The sequence below is a fragment of the Ambystoma mexicanum genome, chromosome 2q (assembly GCF_040938575.1).
Source record: "Ambystoma mexicanum isolate Mex_15411 chromosome 2q, UKY_AmexF1_1, whole genome shotgun sequence".
Taxonomy (NCBI): Eukaryota; Metazoa; Chordata; class Amphibia; order Caudata; family Ambystomatidae; genus Ambystoma; species Ambystoma mexicanum.
This window is the reverse complement of record NC_090924.1, coordinates 281,471,472-281,498,298: the sequence shown is the minus strand read 5'-3', so window position 1 is coordinate 281,498,298 and position 26,827 is coordinate 281,471,472. Positions and strand designations below refer to the sequence as shown.

General features: G+C 47.1%; 1 protein-coding gene across 8 annotated transcripts in view; it reads left to right on the top strand.

Annotated features, from left to right (window-relative positions):
* Positions 1 to 26,827, top strand: part of TRRAP (transformation/transcription domain associated protein) — a 2,065,012-nt gene that overhangs the window by 302,597 nt on the left and 1,735,588 nt on the right. For all 8 annotated transcript variants that reach the window (XM_069647248.1, XM_069647247.1, XM_069647244.1 and 5 more), the window contains exons 13-14: positions 12,143 to 12,221; positions 25,993 to 26,227. In XM_069647248.1, the coding sequence (XP_069503349.1) occupies positions 12,143 to 12,221; positions 25,993 to 26,227 (314 nt within the window). The remainder of the gene's footprint in view (positions 1 to 12,142; positions 12,222 to 25,992; positions 26,228 to 26,827) is intronic.

The window sequence follows — 26,827 nt, the reverse complement described above, 5'->3', positions numbered from 1 at the left end:
GTAAGTAAAGTCAATTTCGAGGGGATTGGGTCCTCCGACGTATTCCATATCTATGACATGTAATCACCACAGCTGTGCTGCTTCGGAAACTTTTTTCGGCGTCTGCGTCCTGCGTTGATGACGTCGATGCGCCGTCGTCGAGGACCTCCTCCGACGTCCGACGTCATCCGATGTGATAAGTAGGACGCACGACGCCCGTAGCCTCAGTTCCGTTTTTTCCGCGAACGTGTTGCTTCGTGTTTCTCGTTTCTACGCCTCGACTCTTTGGAGTTCTGTTCTTTTCGGTTCTTCGAACCTGTTCGTTTGTGTAATTCCTTCGACAATGTCTTCTACTTCGTCTTCGACCCCGCGTCCGGGCTTCAAGAAGTGCGGGGAGTGTGGGTCCAAGATGTCGGTGACTGACTCGCACAACGCCTGCCTCTGGTGCCTCGGGGAGGCCCACGACACGGATGACTGTATCGACTGCCAGTCGCTCACGTCCAAAGCCTTACGCGAACGTAAGAAGAAGTTGTCGGTAGGTCGGGTGTCCAAGCCCCGGAAGTCGAAGTCGGTGGGGCTTTCAACGGATGATTCGAGGGGTGACTCTCCGCGTCATTGTCGGAAGTCTCGTCGGTCTTCTTCTAGGAGTCGGTCTCGCCACTCCTCAGCCTCTTCGAGGCATTCTCGGAAGCGCCGACACCGGTCGCCTTCCAGGTCCTCTTCCGAGGACTCTGCCCGGCACGTCGGTTACCCCACCAGCCGTGCGACGCCGGAGGAATGGGCTTCCTTCGGGAAGAAAATGTGGCGATTCTTGAGTCGCAGGGTACTCAACCGTCCGCGCCCCCGAGTGGGGTCGGCCGTGAGAGGTCGAGAGACACTGCTCGCAAGAGTGGTCGGCACGAGTCACGGGAGAGGTCCCGTTCGGACAAGGAGGCTCGTTCTCGCCGTACCCGTTCCAGGTCCCGGTCCTCGACGCGTTCGAGACCGTGTGCACCTGTGATGTCTTCGACGTCTGAGGCGTCGAGGGCGTCGACAGGCTTTCTCGAGGCTCAGAGGAAGTCGTCGAAGCCGTCGGCGACCAGGTCGTCGAGGGACACGCTCGGGGCTCCGGCTTCGAGGGCTGTGTCGACGCCGCCGATACTGGAGGCGCTGCATCTGACGTCGACGCCGATCCTCTCGGCGCCGTTGCCGGTTTTCTCGACGTCGGCGCCGATTCGCTCGACGCCATCGACGCCTTTCGTGTCGGAGGTGCCCCGTGTCACGGGAGTACCCCCTAGGAAGGCTCTGGCTAAGAGCAAGCACTCTCGGGTGCCTTCTTTTCGCCACCTGGAATATATTTCAGAGGCGGATGAGGATTCTGATGGCCTGGTTCCTCGTCAGGTGCCAGATGAAATTGTCTCGGGCCATAGTCAGTTTGACGATTTGAGGCAGTCGCTGCATGATGCCAGTGGACTGGACACCTCTCCGGAGGTGGAGTTTTGTAGGCCTGAGCCTGGCTCCCATGCCGATTCCCTGTACCGGCGCCTTATGGCTAGGGTTTCTGAGTATCTGGGATGGTCTGCTCCCCCAGGGGAGTTTGTGCAGGATGATCTGACGGACATCCTTGATGTTGGTCCCCCAACTGACCCGGTACTGCCGTTCCATATGGCTTTACAGAGAAGGGTGGCGGCGGCTTGGACTGCTCCGGAGAGTCTCCCGGCGGTGGGCAGATCCTTGTCGCGAAAATACCGTCCAGCCAGTAGCGACCCCTGCTACTTGACCAGGCACCCCACTCCGGAAAGTTTGGTGGTGCAGGCGGCCACGGCCCCGGCAAAGCAGGCGGCGTACCCTACCATCCCTCCGGATAGGGACGACAAACGTTTTGATGGCTGGGCGAAGAAAGTGTTTTCTTCTGGTGGTATGGCGCTTCAGGCGGCCAACTCCGTTTGCGCCTTGTCACGTTTCACGCACACTCTGTGGAACTGTGTTGCGTTAGCGGCTGAACATATTCCCGAAGGGGACGAACAGGATGGTTTCCTTGATATGGTCCAGGATGGTAAGGATGCCATGTGTGAGTCCGTTCAGTCGGGTTTGGGCTTAGCTGAATGCGTCAGTAGGTCCATGGCGGCGAGCACCGTGATACGCAGGTTTGCGTGGTTGCGGAAGTCGGGGTTTGCTCCTGATGTGCAGTCCCGGCTCCTCAACATGCCCTTTGATGGTGAACACCTTTTTGGCAGCAAGACTGACGAGAGCCTTGAGAGGTTGCAGACCTCAAAAGCTGCAGCGAAGTTGTTTGGCGCTGCAGTTCGCCAACCTCTGCCTTTTCGTCCTAGGGGACAGTAGTGGAGGGGTGGTTCCTTTCGCTATTACTCGTCCTTCAGTAGAGCGAGAGGAGCTGGCAGTCAAAGGGGCCAACGCAGGGGTACCAGAGGTGGACGACAAGGTACCCGTGGTGCCAAGGCCGCTCGGGCAGTTGCCTCTTTGCCCTCAGGTAACGCCGCAGCCGCTCCTACTCAGTCATGAGGCCATGTCCCATGGTTCGCCGGTTGGGGGAAGGCTGGCGCAGCATCTTGTAGAGTGGCAAGCCATTACTTCAGATGTGTGGGTTCTGGAGATCATAACCCACGGCTACTGTCTTCCTTTTCGGCACAGGCCTCGCGACAATCCACCGGGGAACCTCTCTTTGAAGTGTCCGGATCCGCTCCTTGCGCAGGAAATTCAAGCCCTGCTGGAGAAAGGCGCTATAGAACTGGTGCCTGTAGCGGAGAGGAACAAGGGATGGTATTCCCCTTATTTTTTGATTTCCAAGAAAGACGGAGGATTGAGACCCATCATGGACTTGCGCGGTTTGAACAAACTCCTCAGGAAGGACAAGTTCAAGATGGTTACTCTCTCTCAAGTCCTCCAGGCCCTTCAGCTTCAGGACTGGTTGGTGTCACTCGACCTCAAAGATGCTTACTTCCATGTGCCGATCCATCCCAAGCACAAGAAGGTTCGCGGTTGGCGACTCCCACTTTCAGTTTCGGGTCCTGCCGTTCGGATTGAGCTCCGCCCCGAGGGTTTTCACCAAGCTCATGGTGGTGGTGGCAGCGCATCTCAGGCAAGGGGGGATTCACGTCTACCCCTACCTGGACGATTGGTTGATCAGGGGGAGCTCTCCCGAGCAAGTCCTGGATCATCTGTCCGTCACCTGCCTCTCCCTCCACAGGCTGGGCTTCTCCCTCAATTTAAAGAAGTCCCATTTGACGCCAACACAGAGGCTCCAGTACATCGGAGCAGTGCTCGACACTTCCCTGGGGCAGTGTTTTCCTCCCCAGGTGAGGGCTCTTCGCATTCGGCAGATGGTGCACAAGTTTCAGCATGCCCAGACGCTCCCAGCGTTCGAGTTCTTGAGGTTGCTCGGCCTCATGGCATCCTGCATTCTTTTGGTGCCAGAGGCTCGCCTGCGGATGAGATCTTTGCAGTGGGCACTCAAGATGCAATGGTCGCAGTCCTCCGGCAGGATGTCGGACCCGGTTCAGGTGCCGCCCTCCGTCGCCCGGGACCTTCTGTGGTGGGCCGTCGAAGGCTACTTGATGAAGGGGGCTCCATTTTGGCTACCCTGGCCGGAGGTGACGATCGTGACGGATGCATCCCTCACGGGATGGGGAGCTCATGCCAACGGGCTGACAGTCAGCGGTCGTTGGTCTCCGTCGGAGTCCAGACTCCATATCAATCTGTTGGAGCTGAGGGCCGTCAGGCTAGCCCTGAAGGCTTTTCTGCCGACTGTGCGAGGAAAGAATGTCCTGATCCTGACGGACAACACAGTGGCCATGCACTACCTTAACAAAAAGGGGGGGGCAGGGTCACTTCCTCTGTGCAGGGAGGCGATGCAGCTCGAGTTCTGGGCCATCCAGCAGGAAGTTTCGATCTCGGCAGTTCATCTGGCCGGAGACGAAAACGTGACGGCGGACGCTCTGAGCAGGCAGAGCGCGATCTCTCACGAGTGGGAGTTGGCTCAGGAGATTCTCCTGGAGATCTTCGCCCTTTGGGGGACCCCTCAAGTGGATCTCTTCGCCTCCAGTGTCAACCGGAAGTGCGAAAGGTTTTGCTCGCGGGAATTTCCTCCAAAAGGAGCCTTAGGAGACGCGTTCGTGGTGGAGTGGTCGTTCCCGCTGCTGTACGCGTTTCCTCCAGTCCCCGTCATCCCGCAAGTGCTGCGGAGGTTATGGAAGTTCGGTTCCCGGATGATCCTCATTGCTCCGGCGTGGGCTCGGAGGACGTGGTACCCGGACCTTCTCGACTTGTCCATCTGCCCTCCACGTCGTCTTCCCTACCGAGACGATCTGCTCTCACGGGAGGGGGATCAGGTTCTCCATCCAGAGGTCAGATCCCTCAACCTTCACGGTTGGCTTCTGAAAGGTTGAGGTATAAGGATTGGGACCTCCCTGAAGACGTGATGAGGTGTTGCTTTCGGCCCGAAGGCCAGCAACAAAGTCTCTGTACCGTTGCCGTTGGCGTAAGTTCTGCGACTGGTGCAGAGTTCAGAATGTGGATCCTTTTGCATGTGACATCCCCATGGTTCTGTCCTTTTTGCTTTCTTTGGCCCACAGGGGCTTGCAAGTGGGTACCATTAAAGGTTACCTGGCGGCGCTGTCCATCTTTAAGCGCTCGTCTGAAGAGTGTTCTTATTTTAAAATCCCTTTAATTTCACAGTTTCTGAAAGGGCTCACTAATGTGTTCCCTCCGTCACCTTTCCTGGTGCCCGGTTGGGATTTAAACCTTGTTCTTAGGTTTCTTATGGGTGCTCCGTTTGAGCCTTTACATTCTTGCCCTTTGAGGCTGTTATCTCTGAAAACTGTGTTTTTAGTTGCGGTTACTTCCGCTCGCAGAGTGAGTGAGTTACAGGCACTTTCAGTTAAGCCACCCTTCACTGTTTTTCACAAGGACAGGGTTGTCCTTCGAGTTCGTCCTTCTTTTCTTCCGAAGGTAGTGTCGGAGTTTCATTTGGCCCAGAAGGTTGTTCTTCCGGCATTCTATCCTCCTCCGCATCCTGGTAAGGAAGAGGAGAGGCTCCATACGCTTGATCCTAGGAGAGCTTTAAGCTTTTATGTTTCACGCATGTCCCGGGTCAGAGTGGACGATCAACTCTTTATTGGTTACGCTGGAAAGCGTTTGGGGCAGGCTGTGACGAAACAGACTTTGTCCCGCTGGATTATTTTGGCCATCTCGGAGTGTTACCGCTTGGCGGGTAAGGACCCACCGGCTGGCTTGCGGGCCCATTCTACCAGGGGTGTGGCTGCATCTACTGCCCTGCAGATGGGTGTTCCTATTCGCAACATCTGTGATGCAGCCACCTGGGCTTCAGTACATACATTTGTACGGCATTATTCCCTCGACTCCGTCCGAGGGCAGGATCTGGCCTTTGGCAAGGCGGTCCTTTGCTCTGCTGTTTGATTGGCTATTCTAAATTTTGATTCTAAATTCTTTCCCTCCTCCTTGATTTGGTACTGCTTTGGGAGTCTGTCATAGATATGGAATACGTCGGAGGACCCAATCCCCTCGAAGAACAAGTTACTTTCTTACCTGGTAACGTTCTTTCGATGGGATGGTCCGACGACGTATTCCATATCGCTCCCGCCCTGCCTTCCCCGCTGCAGAATTTCTTTTGCGATTGCAGCTTACGTTCCGCAAGGCTTTGTGTCTGACTGGCAGTTGACTTCTGTCACACGTTCTGGGGGAAAAAACTACAACTGAGGCTACGGGCGTCGTGCGTCCTACTTATCACATCGGATGACGTCGGACGTCGGAGGAGGTCCTCGACGGCGCATCGACGTCATCAACGCAGGACGCAGACGCCGAAAAAAGTTTCCGAAGCAGCACAGCTGTGGTGATTACATGTCATAGATATGGAATACGTCGTCGGACCATCCCATCGAAAGAACGTTACCAGGTAAGAAAGTAACTTGTTCTTCACTTCACTAACTAGTTCATCCAAAAGAAGGTATTTAAACCTTGGGGAAATCAAAAAGACGTCCCTGTGTTACCGTACTAAAGGTGCTGTGTGAAAACATTTAAAACGATGCCTATGGAATTTGTCAGACTCCAAAAACCAAAGAGAAACAGTGTTACAATCACATTAAAATACATGAGAGAGTGGAAAAAAGGGTCTCACTCTCTCCAAGAAAAAATGAAAAAGTCCTAGAGTCCAGCAAAAGAGCTGGGGATCTCTAAGGTAGAGAGGAATTAGCACATTTCTGAGAATTTTCCCGAACAGAAACCAAGGACGTGTTAGATGTCATGGAATGTATTGTTTGAACAAGATCTTCCTGAATATAGTATAAAGCACCAAATGAACTATTGGCTAGAGAGACACACATTTGTGATACCAAGAATTAGTTGTTCAAAAGGAACACTTTTGCCATCCTACCTAAACATCCAGGGGAAAGGAACCATCCTCTGGATCCAAGGGTTTCTTCTTGGAGAACACTTTTTGTTGGATTTATCTTTATATTTTGATTATGAACACTTTATTTTAAACACAAGTCAGAGACATTTCCTTGCACCCTTAGTTTGTTTCTAGTGTGAGGGTCAGATTAGAATGTTTTGGACACAATGGTGGTTTCTAAGTTTCTAACGACTTGACAGACTGATCTTTAGTTGTAGTTTCCTAGGCAGGTAAACTCTTGTTTAGGATGCGGTTAGAGAGGCGTTTATCCAACTAATTTCTGTTTAATAAAAATGTCTGACAATTAGAATATTACAACTTTGTGTTCACCTCTCATTTCTGATCCCCCACAAATGTTACAAGTAAGACTATCTTTTGATCCTTTAGAACAGCTTTTAGGAAAAAAAGTTTAGATTGCGATGAATGCAACAAACCAAAGTGTATTCTAAAGTTTATTATAGGGGCGGCCTGAAGTATTGAGTACTCAACTCCCTCATTCTGATTTTCCCAAGTGACTAGGCAGGGTGACTGGGAATCGCTGGAGGTAGGTTTTCCCACCGTTGGATCCAGTAGAGGAAGCCCAGGAGCTGAGTACAACCCTTTCTGATGAAGAAATGCATGACGCACCAATGCTGGTCTCTTCAGAACACTCTACCAGGTGGAGGAAAACTAGATCTGGCGACAGTTACTGCACACGTGCGACAGTCGGCATCTCTACAGTCATTTTTTTAAGACAACAGGATCCCTTGTTGCTGTGAAGCTGAAACGTTGTAGGAAGGTGACGTAGCACGAGTTGGCGACCACCGAGTTTCCATATGAAAACGCTGAATGGTGATGCTTCTGTCTTGGTAGTTCAATGGCGAGCTGGTCTATCCACTGGGTGGTCTCTGGACAATTCCAAGGGCTCTGAACAGCCTGATCTCGAGCGGGCGTAGAGACTGGTTGATCCCACCAGTCGGAGGGTCAAAGGGGTCCTGCGAGGGAGCATCGACCCTTGGAGTGGAGGGAACATCCATTCCTGACGGTACCGTGCGAAGAAGAGCCTGCTCGGTACCCTGCAAAGAAGAGCCTTTGGAAGTGTCCCAAGTCCGTCCTGTGGCTGACCACCTCAGAGTTTGGGCTACCATGCTACTGACGTCACCATTCTGATTTCCGACCTGGAACTTTGGGGATCCTCTGCTTGTCCTACAGGACTCAACTCAGCGGAATATCATCATCCTAGCTTCAAGGGGATCCGAGATAAGAGGGAAAGTCTGACGGCGACAAGTGAGGCCCTTTGCGTCACCATGCTGCGGTGACCACCGTTTGAAATCGCTTACCTGACCAGAGTCCAGTCCTGAGAGGGGTCCTGCATTGAATTCTGCTGCATTCTTCATCCGAGAGTCCTTGCACCAGCGAAAGGCACCAACCAGAGATCACCTCGAACCTGCAACCCCTGTGAATCGAGGACTGCGACTGACAGTGGGAAAAGCAACCTCCGATCCTCTTCCATTGACCTGGTAAGTCTGGGGAAGAATCGGCAGTACACTGGGTAAGTTATAGTGGTTCTTACCTGCCCCTAAACTCACTTTAAAAGGTTTCCTAACGTTTACAAAACCTTTACTATAATTTGGTTTTACCAAACCTTGCAGGCGCAACCCTCACGAACGTTGGGGACACATATATTAGTTAGAATACATTGTCCCCTAACCCTTGGAACTGTTCACTGGACCCCAGAGACCCTACCTTCATTTTTTCCAGCTTCACAAACTGTCGCAACGTCCCAGAACATTTGGGCATAAGGCCCCAGACAACTTGGGGAAGGACAATTGAAGTTAGGGTTAACTCTCTGTGCACTATTGGTGCATAATCTAATAAAGTACTTTCTTTTACAGGGGTTTGATTTGTATTATGCCCTCAACTAGGGGCTCTATATATGTAATCTATTATTAGTGTTGTGATTTGTCTACTTGTTAGTCATTTTCACTGTTTGGCCATAAATAACTGTATTTTTATACATACTAGGCGTAATCTGTGATCCCCATTGAGTGTACTCATTGTGGACCCTTTACAAGCACACCACCTCTTGAGACTTAGCCTAGATCCTCATCACTGCTACCTTGAACTGGTTTGGCTACCGCTCCCCAGAGTTGTCCCTGTCACAATATAGGTTAGCCTTCTATACATCTGTCCAACAGTCCGAAGTATAGAAAATCAGTCTTCACATCCACCAATGTTAAGGATCTGCACCATCAAAAAAAGCCAGGAGTGGTTCTATCGGGGACCACTGTAGATTTCACTTATACAGCCCCCTCCCCCAGACTCCCTGGTGCCACAGATGTGTAATGGGACCAGCCAGTCCCACCCACGTCCTGGGCCCACACACAAATGGCATGCATTACCCTGAAAAACAGCAGCTTTCCCAGGCAAATGGATGACCATCTTAGGGATTTCCTGACCTGCGAAGTCAGGAAGAAGGCCAAGAACCAATATGGCCAAAGAACAAGCGAAGAATCTCACTGCATGGCCATTTTAGGGCACTAGCCATGTTTAGTAGCCAGACGCGGTAAAACCGAATGTGCACACTAAAAGTTTTGCGAAAATTGTAAATATCTAACTGCTGCCACCAGCTTATTTATAGGCACACATAAAAGTAATCAAAAATCCCGAGGGTAAAAGCCTAGGGTGATAGAAAAGGTATCCCACGGCACTGCATTTAAAGATTCTGTATGCACTGCAAACAAATTACAAAAAGAGGTAAAAAGAAAAAAGGGAAAAATAGTTTCCCCAGTACTGATAGCCTGGAGGACTGATCAGTTTCCCCATGACAAATTAGCAAAAGGCCAGGGAAGTGAAGCTGAACGCTTCACTCTCTGTAAAAAGGCAGGACAGGTCCAAAAACAAAAGCAAAATGTTTGGGAGTCCATAGAATATGGAGGACAGTTGCCGAAAGAGAAATATTTCCTAACACCATAGGACCACATTTTTAGGGAGAATTCTCAGGAATGTGCTACTTCCCTCCACTTTAGAGACCCCCAGCAACTTTGCTGGATTTTGAGAACTTGATTTTTATTAACCTGGAGAGAGTGAGACCCTATTTTAATGTGATTTCTGAACTTTGTGTTTCTTTTGGTTATGGAGCCTGACAAACTCCATAGGCATCATCTTTTACATGGTGACACACAGCACCTTCAGTGCAGTGGCAAAGGGAAGTCTTTCAGATTTCCCAAAGGTTTAAATACCTTCTCTGGGATAAATTACTGTTTCCCAGAGCAGTAAAGTCAAACTGACTTTACTTACATTTGTAACTTTCTAGACCCAGCACACACTATATTACAATAGGGTGCTGCAGGGGTTCCCTAGTATGCCCTTTGTCTAGCTTCTCATGTAACATTTTTATGTTACCCTTTCCTCACTGAATGGCTGGTGGCAGTGGTTTAATTTTGTATTAACATGGTTCATTTATTCCGCAGATTCATTCAGAGAATAGACATTTCGAAGTATTCGTAAACAATTATCTTTCAACATAACTCACAACCCATTTAGGATCCTATAAGGTGTCTGTTGGCTGGTGGCAGTGGTTTAATTTTAACTACCGTGATGTGCATTTACAGGCGGCTACGTTCGTAGCTGCAGTAAAGCACCCAAGGGTGCCATTTTTGTCAAAATTGTCCGGTCTTCTTTTTTCGCCATTTCTTTGTGGAAAGGTCCTTAAGATTTACTCTGCACGCCAAACCAGGTTTGGTCCCTTTGTTTGCTTTGCCTTTGATGGGATTCACGAGTGAAGCCCGCCTCTGGCTCCAGGGTGTCTGGGGTGGGCAGGAAGGGAGGGAGGTGCCCGAAACTCCCTGTGCTTAGTCTCTTAGGAGACTCAAATGCACTCTGTAGTGATTGGCTGGCTGACTGTCCGGCAAAGACAGCCACCCTGCTGGTTGACTGACAGCTAGGCTGGAATGAATGGTAGAGAACTGAATAAAAGGCAAGGCTTTTGGCTTGGAAGGCAGTCGACCACTGAACGAAGGACCCGAAGAAGAACTTGAAGTGGACGACCCGGTGAAGTCCTGCTGCTGTGCTGAAACTCCAAATTCGTATCGACAGACGCCCCTGCAAGGACGACTTCTCCTCTTGAGTTGGTGGGACCAATCAACTCCAAAGTCAAGCCAGCTGTACATTCTCTCAGAGTTGGTTGCCTTTCCACAGAGTTGCTGCTGGAAACCGAATAGCCAGGGAGAGGAACACCAGATTGTGTGCGTTGCTTTTAAGTTGACCAAGAGCTCCAGGAAGATCCTCCGGACTCCCAGGAAGCAGGACTGACAAGCCTGAGCCCCCTCAACAGAGTGCGGGACCCCAGAAGCAAGGAAAGTCCATCTCTACAGCCAGAAACCACAGTGTTGCTATTTGCGGTAGTCGCAAGGAGTTGAAACGCTGAAGTGCCACTTATTGGAAAAATTGTCGGTTGCGAGAGGTGACCATCCCACAGCAGTGTAGGAGTCCCCAGAAGTCCTCCCTCTTGTCCCCTCGACTGAGTCCAAGGAACAGAGAGATCTGCAGAGCTGCACAGGATCAGAAGTCAACTGCAGCACTTTTTCTTCAATACAAAGGTACTGTAAAGTCTGAGAGAACTTACCTTTTATTGTAGAGTTGCTTGCATCTTCTACTACTCAGAAGTCTAAACAGCTTATGGCCCTACATTGACTCTTCTTTTCTTCAAAGACTTCTAAAACATTGTGCAAAGACTTATCCTACTTACCTACCAGAAGTGCTTCAGCCCATATAAGACTTTTGCCCATTGACTTTGGCTTAATCTGTCGTAATGAATGACTCTGCTTAGTGGATCTAAAAATATTTGCCTGCTTAAGAATATTTGTGATCGCTTGTTTGTTCTAATAACCTTTTCCTTTAACCAATTTATAAAAGTTTTCTAAATGCAACAGTAAGATATTAATGTCCCCAGTACCCTAGCTATTGAATTCACCTGAGGGTGTAGATTGTGACTTTGGGCCACCCCAAAAGGGTCTTCACTGATTTTAGAATATTAAGAGTGTGTGTTTTGAAGTGTATTTGAGTGTTACTTTAATATTGCTCCCTTCTGAAGAAGGCTTACGCTAACTGACTGATAAATTCATAATTGTTTATTCAAGAAACCGTGTGTGTAATTGTTTATTTGAATACTTGTCACTGTGAATCTCTGTGTAACTCCCCTACAGCTCACATTGACCCCTCTTGAGATAAGCCTGGCTGCTCGGCCATAATACCAACCTGTGTAGTACAGACTTATACCAAAGGTTGGGTTCCTATTGCCAGGAGGTCAGGGTTGTTGTAGTGCACCCAAAGGGTACTGCATACAATCTTGCCTAACACACATAAAAGGGTTTCAGGGTTGGGGGCCTCAGTAAAAGTCCCTCTGACCTATTCTTGTAGTCAGATATCCAAACAATAACTTGGGGAGTGCTCTCAAATTTAATGGGTCCCTAAAAAGGACAACGGATCTCACAAAAATCAAATTGTTGAAACAGCGCCCATAGTGCAATTCATCCTTCAAACAAAGTGTACAATTGTGCTAAGTGGCAAAGGTGTACCTTAGCTTCTCCTAGTCACTCATGAAGTGTCCCTGCTAATGTTTCCGAGATTTCTTTCAATGGGAAGATTAATCTTTATTGATCACTCTGCCATCTAGATTGATAAAGAAATGGCGTTTGGCCTACTGCTTGCTTTTTGTGAGTGTTGTCTCTTTCTAATGCAACATTCTGAACGAAGTTTAATACTTTTATATTTCAGAATTCATTCCATGCATGGACAAACTGTTTGATGAATCTATATTGATTGGTTCCGGCTATACTACTCGCGAGACACTGAGGTATGAGATTAATGCTTCGGTAGTTAAGTGAATGGACTGCCATGCTAAATGTAAAGGTCTTTCTCATGCTTGTATTACATAATGACCAAACTGGTTTTAGTTGTGTCATAAAATCATTGATTCACAAAGTTCTAAATTCAACGTTTGTTCTATTTCTTGTTTGATTACTATACTGGATGTCAAGATGTTTTGAAAAATGTCCATCTTCAGGTTTAATGTAGGCTTATGTCGCTTGCGTTTTGTGGGCAAAGCAAATCCTCAATTGAACCATGTATAGTACACATCACAAATATCCAAAAAGGTGGGATTCTTAGTGTTGGGTAAGATTTTCATATGAATGATAAAACTTCCTGACCTGTGACAACCCCCGAATATTTTGCTTTGACTAGGTAACTATTTTACCTTGTCCCTAGGTGAAGGGGGATCTCCCCCTCCCCACCCCACCCCTCCCCCCTCCCCTCACCTAGTCTTTTACTCTTTTTATGGGTGACCTTTTTATGTCTCTCCATAGTTTATGGTTGGAGTTCTAGTTTGCTATAACTTTTGGGCTTAGGCTGGGTTGCCCCTTTGGGCTTCCCTGTTAATTTCCCCTTCATGTACTTGGTGAACTACAGTTTCCAAGTAGTAAAGAGGAATGTTCATCCCCCTTTACGTTTTATATAGTGAGCCAACACACCCCTCCTTATGGAGAATGCTGGGGGGGATACAATGCATCCCCTTTCTTACTTACATGGTAACATTGTGTTACAATTGCAAGTTTCCTTGAATGGCTGTTGGCTGTATAACTAGGTTTATGGCTTTTTAGCCGTCATTACTCGCAGGCTGTTAGTTCAGCCTCAGTAATGCACAGAAGGGAGACCATTTTGCTAAAATTGCTGCCTCCTTATTGTTGCTATTTCTTGTTTGCTGGCTGTTTGAGGTTTTCCCCTGCCATTCTAGGCAGGAACGACCTCGGTGACTGTTTTTGTCCTCGGTGGGAATCCTGTGGATTCCCCGCCCAGGCTCCAGAGCGTCTGGAAAGGTAGGAAGCGAGGGAAGAGTCCAAAACTCTGCAGCCTTTTGTCTTTCACAGTGCCTGAAAGGAAAATACTCCCAGTGGGGTTTCTGGCTGTCCTGAATGGACAGCCAGAGCACCCCTTGCTGTAAAATGCAGGTAGAGAATGCAGAAGTTGTGCTGTAGTTCCTGATAAATACCCCGAACCTGGAAGCTGCTGACAAGGCGACGAATGGAGCGAAACCGAAGAGGAAGATGAAGAAACGACGGCCATAGCGATTTCCAGCGACTGGAGAGCCTGCTGTGTAACCATAGCCTGCTGTTAATTTTCCTTCCAATCGACCTTGGGATCCTGAAAAGGACGACCCAGAGCCTGACGCGATCCACAAGACCTTTGAGCCGTCCCACGTCGTGCTGCGACCATGCAGGGCTGAAATACCCTGGGACCTCAAACCCATGTGCGGTGCACAGTCTTCTGAATGGTGGCATCCTGCAGGACCTCCTGAGACGTGAATCAAGCCCAAAAGTCCCCTCATCAGAGTGATGGACCTAGCAAGTGATGAGAATCCAACGGGATTCTGGCTTCTGAAAAGGGCACCAAAACCTCAGACTCATCCAGCTGCAAAGAAACTCTTGCCTGGAGTCTTCTCTGTTGATCCCTGCTGCAAAATCTTTTTCAGGCTTCATGATAAAGGGAATCATAGCCTGAGTCTTTTGGCTGCAGTTCCTGAAGTCTTCATGCTGCAACTTTTCTTCTGTGCTGAGGTACTGTTGGCTGGAGTATTCACTTACTTTAAGCCTTTCTGCCTTCTGTAAAGCTTTGGGGGTTTTTCTGTGATTGGGAGTCCTGTCATCCAGTTCACCCAGGACCACTGCCGGAATCCTCCTAGGGTGTTTTGGAACCTAACTTACTTTAAAAGTGAACTACTTACTTGTTTGAACAGTTTTCCACAGGAACTCTGACTTTTACCTGCAACCAAACCCTATCTCACCGTGCCTACAGCTGGCACCTAGACCACTAGGGTCCCTCTTCTGCCTCTGAGTGAACTCATGCAATAGACTAGGGAAGGCCTGGATAAGTAAAGGAGTTTGTCTTGAAAAGAATAACAAGTGTTTGAAAAGTACTTCCTTGCGAAAGAGTTAGTTGGTAACTGGAGCTCTGCGAGTGAGCAGTTAAAAAAGTTCTCACCTTGAATGTATGTTGTGCCATTCTGAAAAGTAGATGTAAGGTTATTTTACTCACCTGTGAATTGGTTATGCCTCTTTCCCAAAAGCAATGCGGTTGGCCTCACTAACTATTTCTTTCAGAGAATAGGTGTTTAAGTTCCCCAATCGGGTCTTGTGTCCCCTGGCTTGCTGTTGTCCTGTCTAGAATAAGTCTACCTTAGGTTATACTTACCTATAAGTTGCTGGTAGCTCCTTTACAAAGTAAATGGGTTTTTCGTACTTTGAGCTAGCTATGTGCCATCCTAATTGCTTACCTCAATCTGTGTTCCACTGACCTGAAAAGCAACCGTAATAGTATATTACAACATTAAGTTTTACCTGCCTAGAATAGCTGTGTGCCATTCTTAAAGCATGTTCTTTATGTGTAGCTGACCTTGGTCTGTCTGGTGCAATCTTAAATTAGTGTAAAGAGTTCTTGCTTATGTTATACTATGTTCAACTGATCAACAAAGCAACTGTAATGGTATATTAAACCAAAAAGGTCTTACCTAGTATAACTTATCCTAAAAGTAGTTATGTTAATGTTAAAGGTATTTATATTGCGCACCGTCACCAACGGAGTTGGTCTCCAGGCGCTCAGGCGGATCTGTAAAAAAAGGTGGGGGGGGGGGGTAACAGGGGTTATCATGGTAACAGGGTGTTAGGACTGTTTTTCTGAAGTTCAACTAATGGCTTAGTAAGACCATTCAACTGAGGCAGTACAAGACTCCAAGGCTGTACCACCTGAGTTCATGGTAGCGTAGACCGAGCAGTCAGGCTTATTTTAGGAGGGCCAGAAGGCTGTAGAATCAGTACAAATGAAATTGTAATACAAATGGTCCAAAGAAACACAAACACTATGTATTGTAAAAATAAAGGATTTATTTTAATACAGGTAGGCCCAGATAAATCTAGGGGTAAATAAGTAAGATCACACATTATATGTAATCCCAAATATCAAAACACAACACTATGCTTGAAGGTGCACAGACCCTAAGCATAAAATATATTTGGAACACCTAACAGTAGTTCTAGGGAAGTCAAAACCTTTTCATACACATTCAGTATAGGTCACACCCATTCAGTAATGCCATGTCAGTAGACCCTACCAGTTTTACAATGACTCTCAGTAACAAATCACATAATCAGTCAACTGGACAGCATATGTTTTGTGAATAGTGGAACAGTTATTCCAGGTAAAGTAAAAACATATAACTACTTTTGTGATGACACACATTTATACTAGTGAGTAAAATCTAAGGATGTAATATTCAAGTACAGGTGCTTTTGAGATCAGTGAAACATAGATTGAGCTAAGTAGTACATTTTGTAACTTATTTTTGGATGGCACACTGCTAACTCAAGGTAAGTAAAACCCATATACTTTTTTAGCCTCACAATGAAATCCAGGTTAGATCTTTCCCAGCAATACAAGTACCTTATGTATGACTTATGAGGGACAGTTGGAACCAAAGAGAGACTGTGAGTCTGTCTACAACAGTACACGGAAAGCAAAACCCGACTGTATACTATCTTTTACTGCAGTGACACAGGGAAGTCTTTCAGATTTTCCAAAGGTTTAAATACCTTCTCCTGGATTAACTACGGTTTCCAAGAACAGTGAAGTGAAATTTACTTTACTTACATTGTAACTTTGTAGACCCAGCACACACTAACTTACAATAGGGTGCTGGGGGGGGCTACTTAGTATCCCCTTTGTCTAGTTTCTCATGTTACATTTTTATGTTACCCTTTCTATAATTAATGGCTGGTGTCAGTGGTTTACTTTTGCCTACCATTGTGTGTCTTTACTACGGGCTGCAATTGCAGCTGCAGTAGAGCACCCATGGGTGCCCATTGTGCCAGAATGGCCCGGTCTTCTTTTTTTGCCATTTCTTGTTGGAAAGGTCCTTCTTGAGATTCACTCTGTGCGCCAAACCAGGTTTGGTCCCTTTGTTCATTTTGTCTTTGGCAGGATTCACTGGTGAAGCCCGCCTCTGGCTCCAGTGTGTCTGGCAGGGTTAGGAACTGAGGGAGGTGCCGAAACTCCCTGTGCTTACGCCCCTGGGTTACAGGAATGCACCCAAAGGTGACTGGCTAGCTGGCTGTCCTTGGAGGACCGCCACTCTGCTTTGTGGGTGACAGCTAGGCAAGACATTTTGCTTGGAAGGCAGTCGACCAGTGGACAAAGAAATCCGAATAAGAACTTGGAAGAGACGCCTGCTGAAACTCCTGGACCGTTTGACTGGTTGAAGCCCTGCTGCTGTGCTGAAGCTCCGAATTATCCTCGACTAGACAAGCCCTGCAACAGACGACTTCTTCCCTTGCGTTGGTGGGACCAATCAACCCCAAAGCGAACTGGTCTGGACATCCTCTCTGAGCTGGCTGTACTTCCATTGCTGCTGCAGGACCGATTGCCAGAGAGAGGAACACCAGATCGAGTGCATCATTTTTAAGTCGGACCTGAACTCCAGGAAGCTCCACTGGACTCCCAGAAAGCCGTACTGACCAAGCCTGAGCCCTCAACAGAGTGCTGGACCCCAGATGCGAGGAAAGTCTCCAAAGGTATTCGAGAACCGCTGTGGTGCTATTTGCTAGAGCCGCGAGGAGCTGAAACCACGAAGTGTAGCTGATCTGAAGTTTGGCCATTGCTGCGGCTGACTTTCCATTCGTAGTGCAGGAGTCCCCAGACGTCCTCCCTCTTGTCCCCACGACTGAGGCACAGGGACACAGGACCTGCAGACCTACACAGGAACAGAAGCCAGCTGGATCCAGTTTTCTTCAAACAAAAGGTACTGTAAAAGTAAGGTGACTTACCTCTTGTTGGGTAGCCTTGCTAGCTCTCAGTTGAGACCTGTCTTGGTTGCCTTTTGCAGAGTTGCTTGCAGCTTTGCCCCTCAATCCTCCCAGCGTGTGGCCCTTCAGTGATTTCATTTCTACAAACCTTTCTAAAAGCATTGTACAAAACTTTTACTTACCTGCAAGAAGATCTTCAGCTCCCCTAGACTTTGCTCAACTAACATTGGCTGCCCTGGCTCCCTGAGAGACTCTTCTTACCTCTGACTTTGTGCTTTTGCCTTTCCAGGAAAGGGTCAATTTACTTTGCATTGGAGGGTTCAAAAGGTACTTATCAGTTTATGAATTGTTTTTGTTAACCTTTGTTTTATTCCCATATCTAATCTTTTGCACCAAACTCTGTATTGCTCTAAATGTACCAGTGATAAATCAATGTCCACAGTGTCCTAGCTATTTGTCACCGGAGGGCGTAGGAAATGCGTGTGTGCCATTCCCAATGCGTATCATCTGATTAGAGAAACTAAGAGTGTGTTTTGAAGTATATTATAAAGTGGCAAATGTTTTGCTCCCTTCTAAAGAAGGCTTATTCAACTGACTGTTAAATTAAAAATTGTTTAATCAAGAAACCTTGTGTATAAGTGTTTATTTGATTAACTGTCATTGTGAAACTCTGCATTACAACCTTACAGCTCACATTGACTCCACTTGAGATAAGCCTGGCTGCTCAGTCATTCTACCAACTTGTGTAGTACATGCTTATACCAAAGGTTGGGTTAACTATTTCCAAGAGGACAAGGCAGGTGCAGTCTCCCACAGGGTACTGCACACAATCTTGCCTAACAACGTGTAAGTGCTTCTTTGCTGTGCCGGTCAAACTAAAATTCAGAGTACTTACCTACAGGTCACATCTTCTGCTTAAGAGAAGCCTGACTGCTCTGCCACACTACCAAGGTCCTACGCTAGTAAGACTGTTACTAAGAGTTGGGGATCTACAAACTACTGGGATAGTCTACTAAACTCTTACTGCCAGTAGGACTTGAAAAACTCCCCTAACGATCCTCTGGCATGCACACTGGACAATGTGTTGTCTTTCTCTGGCCATACAGGCTTACAGAAATTCTAGAGATGACATCTTCTCCAATCCGGTGGTCAAGAAGCACTTGAAGTGGCTGACCAGATTGAATCCCCCAATCAAGTGCCCACATCTTGTCTGTGACCTTAACGTGGTACTGGGCGCACTGGCCCACAAGCCTTTCGAGCCCACAGCGTCAGCGGATATCAGGCTGGTTATTATAAAGACTGTTCTACTGGTTGGCCTTACCTCAGCGCACAGGATCAGTGAGATATCACACTTCACCGGGACAAGGTGGTGCTAAGGACGCACCTTCATTTCTCCCAAAGGTTGTGCCATCTTTTCACCCCAATGAAGAGACCGTACTGCCGACATTCTTTCCAGATCCAAAATCTCTAGGCACATAAGGTGTTGCACTGTCTTAATGTCAGGACTGCTGTAAGATTTTACCTGGACAGGATGAAAAGGTTCTGTAAATCGGATGCCTTGTTCATCACTTTTAGCGGTTCAAAGCCAGGCTGTCAAGCATCCAAGTCGTCTTTAGCTAAGTGGATGGTGATGGCCATCAACGATGCGTAGGAGGGGCAGCACAGGTCTTTGCCAGCAAACCTGCACGCCCATGCCATCCGAGCCAATGCCACGGCTGTGGCCTTCCAAAGACAGGTTCCATGGCAGACGATAAGCAAGGCGGCTACTTGGGCTTCCCCATCAGCCTTTTCCAAAGACTACTGCTTGGATGCCAGGGCCAAATCTGATGCAGCATTTGGCCAGGCAGTCTTGAAGAACTTGTTTTCTTAGAGGGGCAACTCTGCTCCCCAGGTCTGCATTCAGTTGTAATCGCCCATACAGTCTGGAGGAAAGGCGACAGGACGTAGGAGTAATTGTTACTCACCGTAGTGACTAACGTACTCCTAGTCCATAGTCTCCTTTCCTCCATACGTCCCACCATCCTCCCCCTTAATAAAACTAGATCAATAGGCAATCATATAGCCGACGCGTCAAACGGGACTGAAGAGTGGCGACGGTGGGCCACTTAATTTAATTCAAAGGGGAAGACAATTTTTCTGGTGAAAACAGTTGTTCCCCGTCCCTAGCAAGGGACGCCCATACAGTATGGAGGAAAGGGGGGTATGGACTAGGAATACGTTAGTCACTATGGTGAGTAATATATATACTTTTTTCTTATTTTTTGCAAAGTTCCATGCTAACCAACCCATAGAACTTCCTTCTTTCTTTCAAAACCCAAAGGAATCAGCAGAAAAGAGCCTCAATAAACTGGATGTCAGAAGGGCTGTCCTGTATTGCATGCAAAAGACAAAGCCACTAAGAAAAACCGACGGTTTCATCGTGTCTAGCAACCGGAAGAGAAGGGGCCTTGTCTCGAAGTTGGCTATCTTAGAATGAATTGTCAAATGCATTAAATTATGCTACTCGTTAGCCAAAAGAACCCTACCTTTAACGACCAACGCACACTGAACTCTGGGCACACGGGCTACTCTAGCTTTTAATGCAAATGTACCTTTAAATGCCATTTGCAAAGTTGCTTCTTGGGAGGTCTTTTAAGACCGCATTACTGCTTAGAAACACATTCACAAGGTGACACACAGGCCACTGTACCTTCTAACAGCCCACCATCTTCTCCAGGTACTGCTCGCTAGTCTGCAAGGCATGTGATTTTAAGCAGATCCACAAGCCTCAGAAGGTATACATTACTCACCTTAATTGTATTTCTGATGCTTCTATCTCCTTGGATTCACATGCTCCCGCCCTGCCTACAATCTTGGAGTTGAAGGTACATAGACAACCAACACGTTCTTCGCTTTTTGTACGCATGCATACACTTAATGCTCCCTCATGTCGAAAATAAAACCATCTGAGGGACCTCAATGTGTGAAGGACCATGGGTACAGTAAACGCCACTCAAGGGATAGTATTATAAAAGCGCCCAATCAACGTCCCTTTTTGAACTTCGCAAACAAATTATGCAATACTCCGTACCTACCACAGATGTCGACCTATGCAAAGCATGTGAATCTAAGTAGATACAAGCATCAGAAATACCATTACGGTAAGTAATGTATGCTGTATACAGTCACCATATTTTCTTAAAATGCATTGAATGACTTAAACCAACAAAGGAGGGCAGTAGAATGATGCAGTAAAGATGGAACCAAGTCACAAGTGATATTCCCTAACTTCAGCAGTCCAATCCCTAAGAAGATTGGGGCCTAGTGCTTCTCCCCATAATGTATCTGTATCTAGGTAAGTAGATTGTACAACTCTGGCCAAAAAGAAGTTGAATGAAGGATACAAAGAGACGTGTTCCTAATGTTATCCTATCGAGGACAGGAGGAGATAAATGCTTTGCATATGCTTATCCCCCTGACTCTGATTTCAACAGTTGACTGAATGGGTCCACTGGGGGTCGTTGGAGGTGGGATTTCGGCCTGTTGGTTACGGTGAGAGATGACCAGGAACTGCAGGATTCTTCCGGTTGGGTCCAGGAGCAGAATGCAACCTTTCGTGATTGTTAGGGAGAATTCTCCAAAATTTGCTAATTCCCTTCACCTTAGAGACCCCCAGCAACTTTGCTGGATTTTGAGGACTTGATTTTTTTTTACCTTTTTCCTCACTCTCATGTATTTTGATATGTGTTTTACCTTTGTGTTTCCTTTGGTTATGGAGTCTAACATTCTCCATAGGCATCATCTCTAACCATTGTCACAAAGCACCTTCAGTGCAGTGACACAGAGAAGTCTTTCAGATTTCCCAATGTTTAAATACCTTCTCTGGGATCAACTACTGTTTTTCCAGAACAGTCGAGTGAAATTTACTTCTTAGCCCTGTACATTTCTAGACCCAGCACACCCCATCTTACAATAGAGTACTGGAGGGGTTACTTAGTATCCCCTATGTTTAGTTACTCATGTAACAGTCAAATGTTACCCTTTCCTCTCAGAATGGCTGGTGGCAGTGGTTTTACAACGAACTGCCATGATTTCTCCCAACCGCTAACTATTTGTAGCTCCGGTAACATTAAGTCGTCGCAGGAGCCATGTTTTTCAAGATGGCGCCTAGCCATCGTTGCTAAAAACAGGTCCCGGTCTTCTTTTTTCGCCATTTCTTTGTGGAAGAGTCCTCCTAGAGTTTTTCTCTGCGCGCCAAACCAGGTTTGGTCTTTGTTCATTCGCCTTTGTTGGGCTTCAGGAGTGAAACCTGTCTCTGTCTCCAGAGTGTCTGGGCTAGGCAGGAAGGTGTGGGAGGTACTCGAAACTCCCTGTGCTTAGTTTCCTAGGAGACCCAAATACACTCTGTGATATTGGCTGGACAGCCACCCTCCTGGGTGAGTGGCAGCTTGGTTGGAATGAATGGGAGAGAACTGAATAAAAGGCAAGTCTCTTGGCTTGGAAGGTAGTCGGCCACTGGAACGAAGGAACTGAAGAAGTGCTTGAAGAGGATGGCTGCTGCAACTCCTGGACTGTTGGTTTGCCTGGTGAAGCCCTGCTGCAGGGCCGAATCGCCAAGTTCGCATCGTAGAGAAGCCCTGTTACGGATGACTTCTCCCTTTGAGTTGGCAGGACCAATCAACTCCCAAGTAAGCCACCTGGACACTTATCTCGGAGCTGGTTGCATTTCCACAGAGTGCTGCAGGAAACCGTAGAGCCAGGGAGAGGGACACCAAATTGTGTGCGTTACTTGTAAGCTGGCCAAAAGCGTTTGGAAGATCCTCCGGACTCCCACAACGTCGGACCGGCCGAGCCCGACCCCCCTCAGCTGAGTGTGGGACCTCTGAAGCAAGGACAGTCCACCTTGACAGCCAGGACCTGCGTTGTTACCAGTGCAGTAGCTGAAACGCGAAACAGCCACTGAGATTGAAGTTTGCCAGTTGCAAGCTTTGACCAGTCCCAGTGCAGTGCAGGAGTCCCCCGACGTCCTCCTTCTTGTCCCCACGACTTAGGCCCAGGAACAGCGAGATCTGCAGGAACTGCCAGGAACAGAAGTCATCAGCTGTATCTTTTTCTTCATTCTAAGGTACTGTAAAACAAGACGGAGAGAACTTGCCTCTCACTGTGAAAGTGCTTCAAACTTTTGCAATTTACAGGCCTAATCAGCTTGTGACCCAACATATGATTATTCTTTTTACAAACTACTTCTAAGAAATTGCGCAGAGACTTTTCCGTTTAACTACCAGAACTGCTTTATCCTATCCAGGACTTTAGCCCATTGACTTTAGCCTAGCCTATTGTATTGAATTGACTCTTCTTTTGAACTGAACGTATTTGCACTATCTAAGAATAATTGTAGTTTTTCATGTTCTGATAACCTTTGCCTTTTACTTACTTTTTAAAGAGTTTACAGTATTGAGTATATTTGTGTGTTACTATATGATTGCCTCCTTCTAATGAGTGTTTTATAATTGAACTGATAAATACATGTATTCATTGTTATATAAGAAACCTTGAGTGTAAGAGTCTATTTGAATACCTGTAACTGTGAATCTTTGTGTGACTCCACTACAGCTCACATTTCCCCTCTTGAGATAAGCCTGGCTGCTCAACATGCTACCAAAACTGTGTAGTACAGACTTATACCAAAGGTTGGTTTGCTTAAACCTGTAGTCATAGTTGTGTGTAGTGTTCCCAAAGGGTACTGCATACAAAAGTTACCTAACAATGATAGAGAAATGTAGAAAGCACTGATGCAGACTTCTTCAGGGCACTTCACAGGAAGGAATAAGGCAGGTTCCAGCGACGGCCACTGCACACCAAATACGGCAGGCGTCGTTCCTGTTGTAGTTTTAGCAATCCTTCCAGGACAGGATCCCTTCAGGCTGAATGGCTGGAATACTTCGGGAAGGCCACTTGTACTACAAGCTTGTGAACACCAAAGATCTGGCTGCAAACACAGAAATGTGACTGTTCTAGCGAGGTTGCCCACTGGAGAGCTGGACAGTCCACCAGGTGGTCCAGGGGCACTGCCGAAGGGTCAGGACGGCTGGATCCTCTAACACGTAGAGACTTGTTGGTCCCACCAGTACGGGTGTTGAAGCACTAAGGCCGTCGCAGTTCATGTAGTCCAACATTGATTGCTTCACCGGGCCAGATACAGGAAGGGATGCCATTCCTCTTTGCAAGTCCTCTTCGGATCTTCAATCGGCTGTTCTTTCATTGCAAGTCCTCTTCGGATCTTCAGTCGGCTGTTCTTCTACGAGGGATTCTTGGTTCTTACGCTGATCTGAAGATATGGCTGCAGGAGTCGTCTGCACCATTCAAACAGCCTGTAGTTGTCCAAATGTTATGGAGAATTTTCATTTCTGTGCCAATTCCCTTTAACCTTAGAGACCCCCAGCTCTTTTGCTGAACTCGGGGCTTTTAAATTTGTACTCCTGAGTGAGTGGACCTTTTTCTCACTCATGTGTTTTCCAGACTAGGATTTTCTATGTTCCTTACTGTGTTATGGAGTCTGGTAAACTCCATAGGCACCTGCTTTTGCATTGTGACACACAGCACCTTTTGTGCAGTGCCACTGACAAGTCCTTTGGACTTCTCTTAATGTTTAACTACATTTTCTTGGGTGAACTACTGTTCCCAAGAATAGTAAGATGACCCCTGTCTAACTTACCTTTTACTTTATGGGTCCTGCACACACCACCCTATGTGGAGTGCTGAGGGGTGGGAGAGGGGGGTTACATAGTTACTCCTTTAGCCTATGCCTCATGTAATATTTTGTTACACTAACTCACTTGAATGGCTGGTGGTAGTTGTTTCTTCTTTATTATCTAGTGACATGTATCTGCAGGCTGATACCTAAGCTGCACTGCTGCACCCAAGGGTGACCATTTTCTCAACATGGCCCTTGTCTTCTTTATTCACCATTTATTGTTAGTTAGTTTCTTCTTGGCTTTTACTCTGTTGTTTGCATCAGGTTTGAGTCCTTTGTTTTGCCTTTGGCGGGCTTCAGCCCTGAAGCCTGCCCAGGCTCCAGTGTGTCTGGAAAGGCAGGAAATGAGGGAGGGTCCTGAAACAGCCCTTTCCTTTGTCTCTAGGTGTGCCTGAGTGAAACCATTGGCCGGCATGCTGTCCTGGAGGGCAGCCACCCTGCTGTGTGATTGACAGCCTAGGGCTATGAATGAATGGGAACTTGAATAAAAAGCAAGGTTTTTGGGAATAAGAGCTGAGTTGACCTATGGAGGGCAACATCCGAAAGCAGAAGACGAGAGAAGCCGCCAGCAGCACACTCCTGGACCGCAAATTGCTTGGTGAAGCCCTGCAGCTGTGCTGACCCCGTTTTTGCATCGACAGGGAAGACCCGTAAAAGATGGCTTCCTCCCTTAGGCTGGTGGGGCCAACTAGCCTCGAGTCCAACTCTATTATGGCGCAACCCTCGACTTGCTGTGACTTTCCAAGGCTGCAGAATCCCAATACATGTGGTAGCCTCAACCCCCCCCTGTGAGTGCATTGTCTTCCGAAGTGCGAATCTAGCCAATTCTTTGTGGTGAACCAGAGGACCCTACACAAGCAGGAGATCTGCGTCCAGAGTACCCCTACCAGTGTCCGGACTGAGGGATAAAGGAACTTCCAACCAGAGCTGTTCGTTCTTCTTTGGTGCTGAGAAAAAGGTGCCAAAACCACAAGAGCTGTTGAATTGACGGAAATTCATTGCTGCCCAGTCCCTCTCTCAAACACTCAAGAGTGCTTCAGCAGGAGCCCGCCAGAGGTCCTCCCTTTCATCACCACGACCAAGGACCAGGAAAATGGGTCTGCTGCATTGCATCCAGAAGGCATCCAGCTGGAGCAACTTCAGTTCAGGTACTGTAGGGTTTGGTGTATTTTATCCTTTGCCATTTGAGGTGCTTCCTATCTTTGGGAGTGCAATTTAACCCTACCCTGAGTTGATCTCAACTCAAGGAGACGCCTCGTGAGTTGCTGTGATTTCTATTTGAACACTATTTAAGAAACATTTTCTAAGAAGAAGAGCATCAAAACTTTGACTTTGCCCATTGACTTTGGCTGTCATGGCTCCCTAAATGCCTCCTTCTGGACCCATTGGGTTTTGCAGTGCTTGTTCCCTTACAGGTTTTGCATTTTTAACACTTTAATGCTGGCATAAGACTGCCTACATCCCTTTGGGAGAATCTAACTGTTTTTATAGATTATCAGTCTGTTCTGATTTAACCCTAACCATTCACTCCTTCATAACTCTATACTGCAAAGGTGATACAATATAAGTGTTATACTGACCTCAACTGACGTCCCCCTGTGTGCTGTAACATGTGTAACATATGAATGAATTACTCCCCTGCTTTAACTTTTTGAATTGAATCCTAACTTGGAATTAATGTTACAGCTAATTACTGCTTTTTAAAGAATGCTTTAAATATCTGTGTATAAATAAATGTATTGTATTAATTTGTGTGTAAGTGTTTAATTGGATATTTGCATTTACTGATTTCATTGTACAGCTCTACAGCTCACATTACCCCTATTAAGATCAGCCTGGATGCTCAGTCACACTACCAACTTGTGTAGTACAGGCTATAATAAAAGGTTGGTTAGCTAATACCAAGAGATAAGTCTTGTGTAGTCCCACACCAGTTGAACTGCATTAATTCTTACCTAACAATCCATTCATGTGTTCATTTGAAACCAAGACAGCTTTTGACAGTTGTAAATGTTCATTGTTTCTTTGGTATTTATCTCTAGGCCGCTTGCATATAGTACCCTGGCGGATCTGGTCCACCACATTCGGCAGCATCTACCTCTCAATGACCTCTCCCTTGCTGTGCAGCTGTTTGCCAAGAATATTGATGACGAGTCTCTCCCCAGCAGCATCCAGACCATGTCCTGTAAACTCCTGCTGAACCTCGTGGATTGTATCCGCTCCAAAAGTGAACAGGAGAATGGGAATGGCAGAGATATTCTCATGCGCATGTTGGAGGTGTGTATTTATAACGAGGTGTAGGATTATTCTATGCATCATGTGTGTACAACCACTTCAAAAAGTGTTAAAAGTGTTGGGCTATCTTTCTTCTGGAAGACTTTCCTTCAAGAGTGAGGTGCACTAGTCGATATGTGCAGTAGCTATGCCAGCCTGTTCTGATCAATGTAGACCTTCATTGGGCCATTAGATTCAGAATTTGCAGTGATATTTGTATTTTGCCTTCTTGAGGACCATTTTATATATATCATTCTTCAATGCCAGATTACCCTTTAACACGCCTAGATGAAAAAATGGTATTCAACATTGTTGGGCAAGAGCGCTGTACTGATAGCAATGCAAGCCTGCAGATTTTGTTTATCATTCAGATGTTAATGGCTACCTTCAACACACTAGAAATAAGATTTCTGATGTTTGTTAATCTGCTTAGAATCACATGCTGTGCATAGGTTCGACATCCAGTGGTCACTGCGGAGTATTGCATTTTGTTTTTCGTAGTCGAAAAGGGGACGTCGACAAGGCGTGTCTGAAACACTATCCCTATAGTGACATGCGTTGTACCCACAATCCCTCACGCGTCGAGGTCCCTCAGATTGTTTT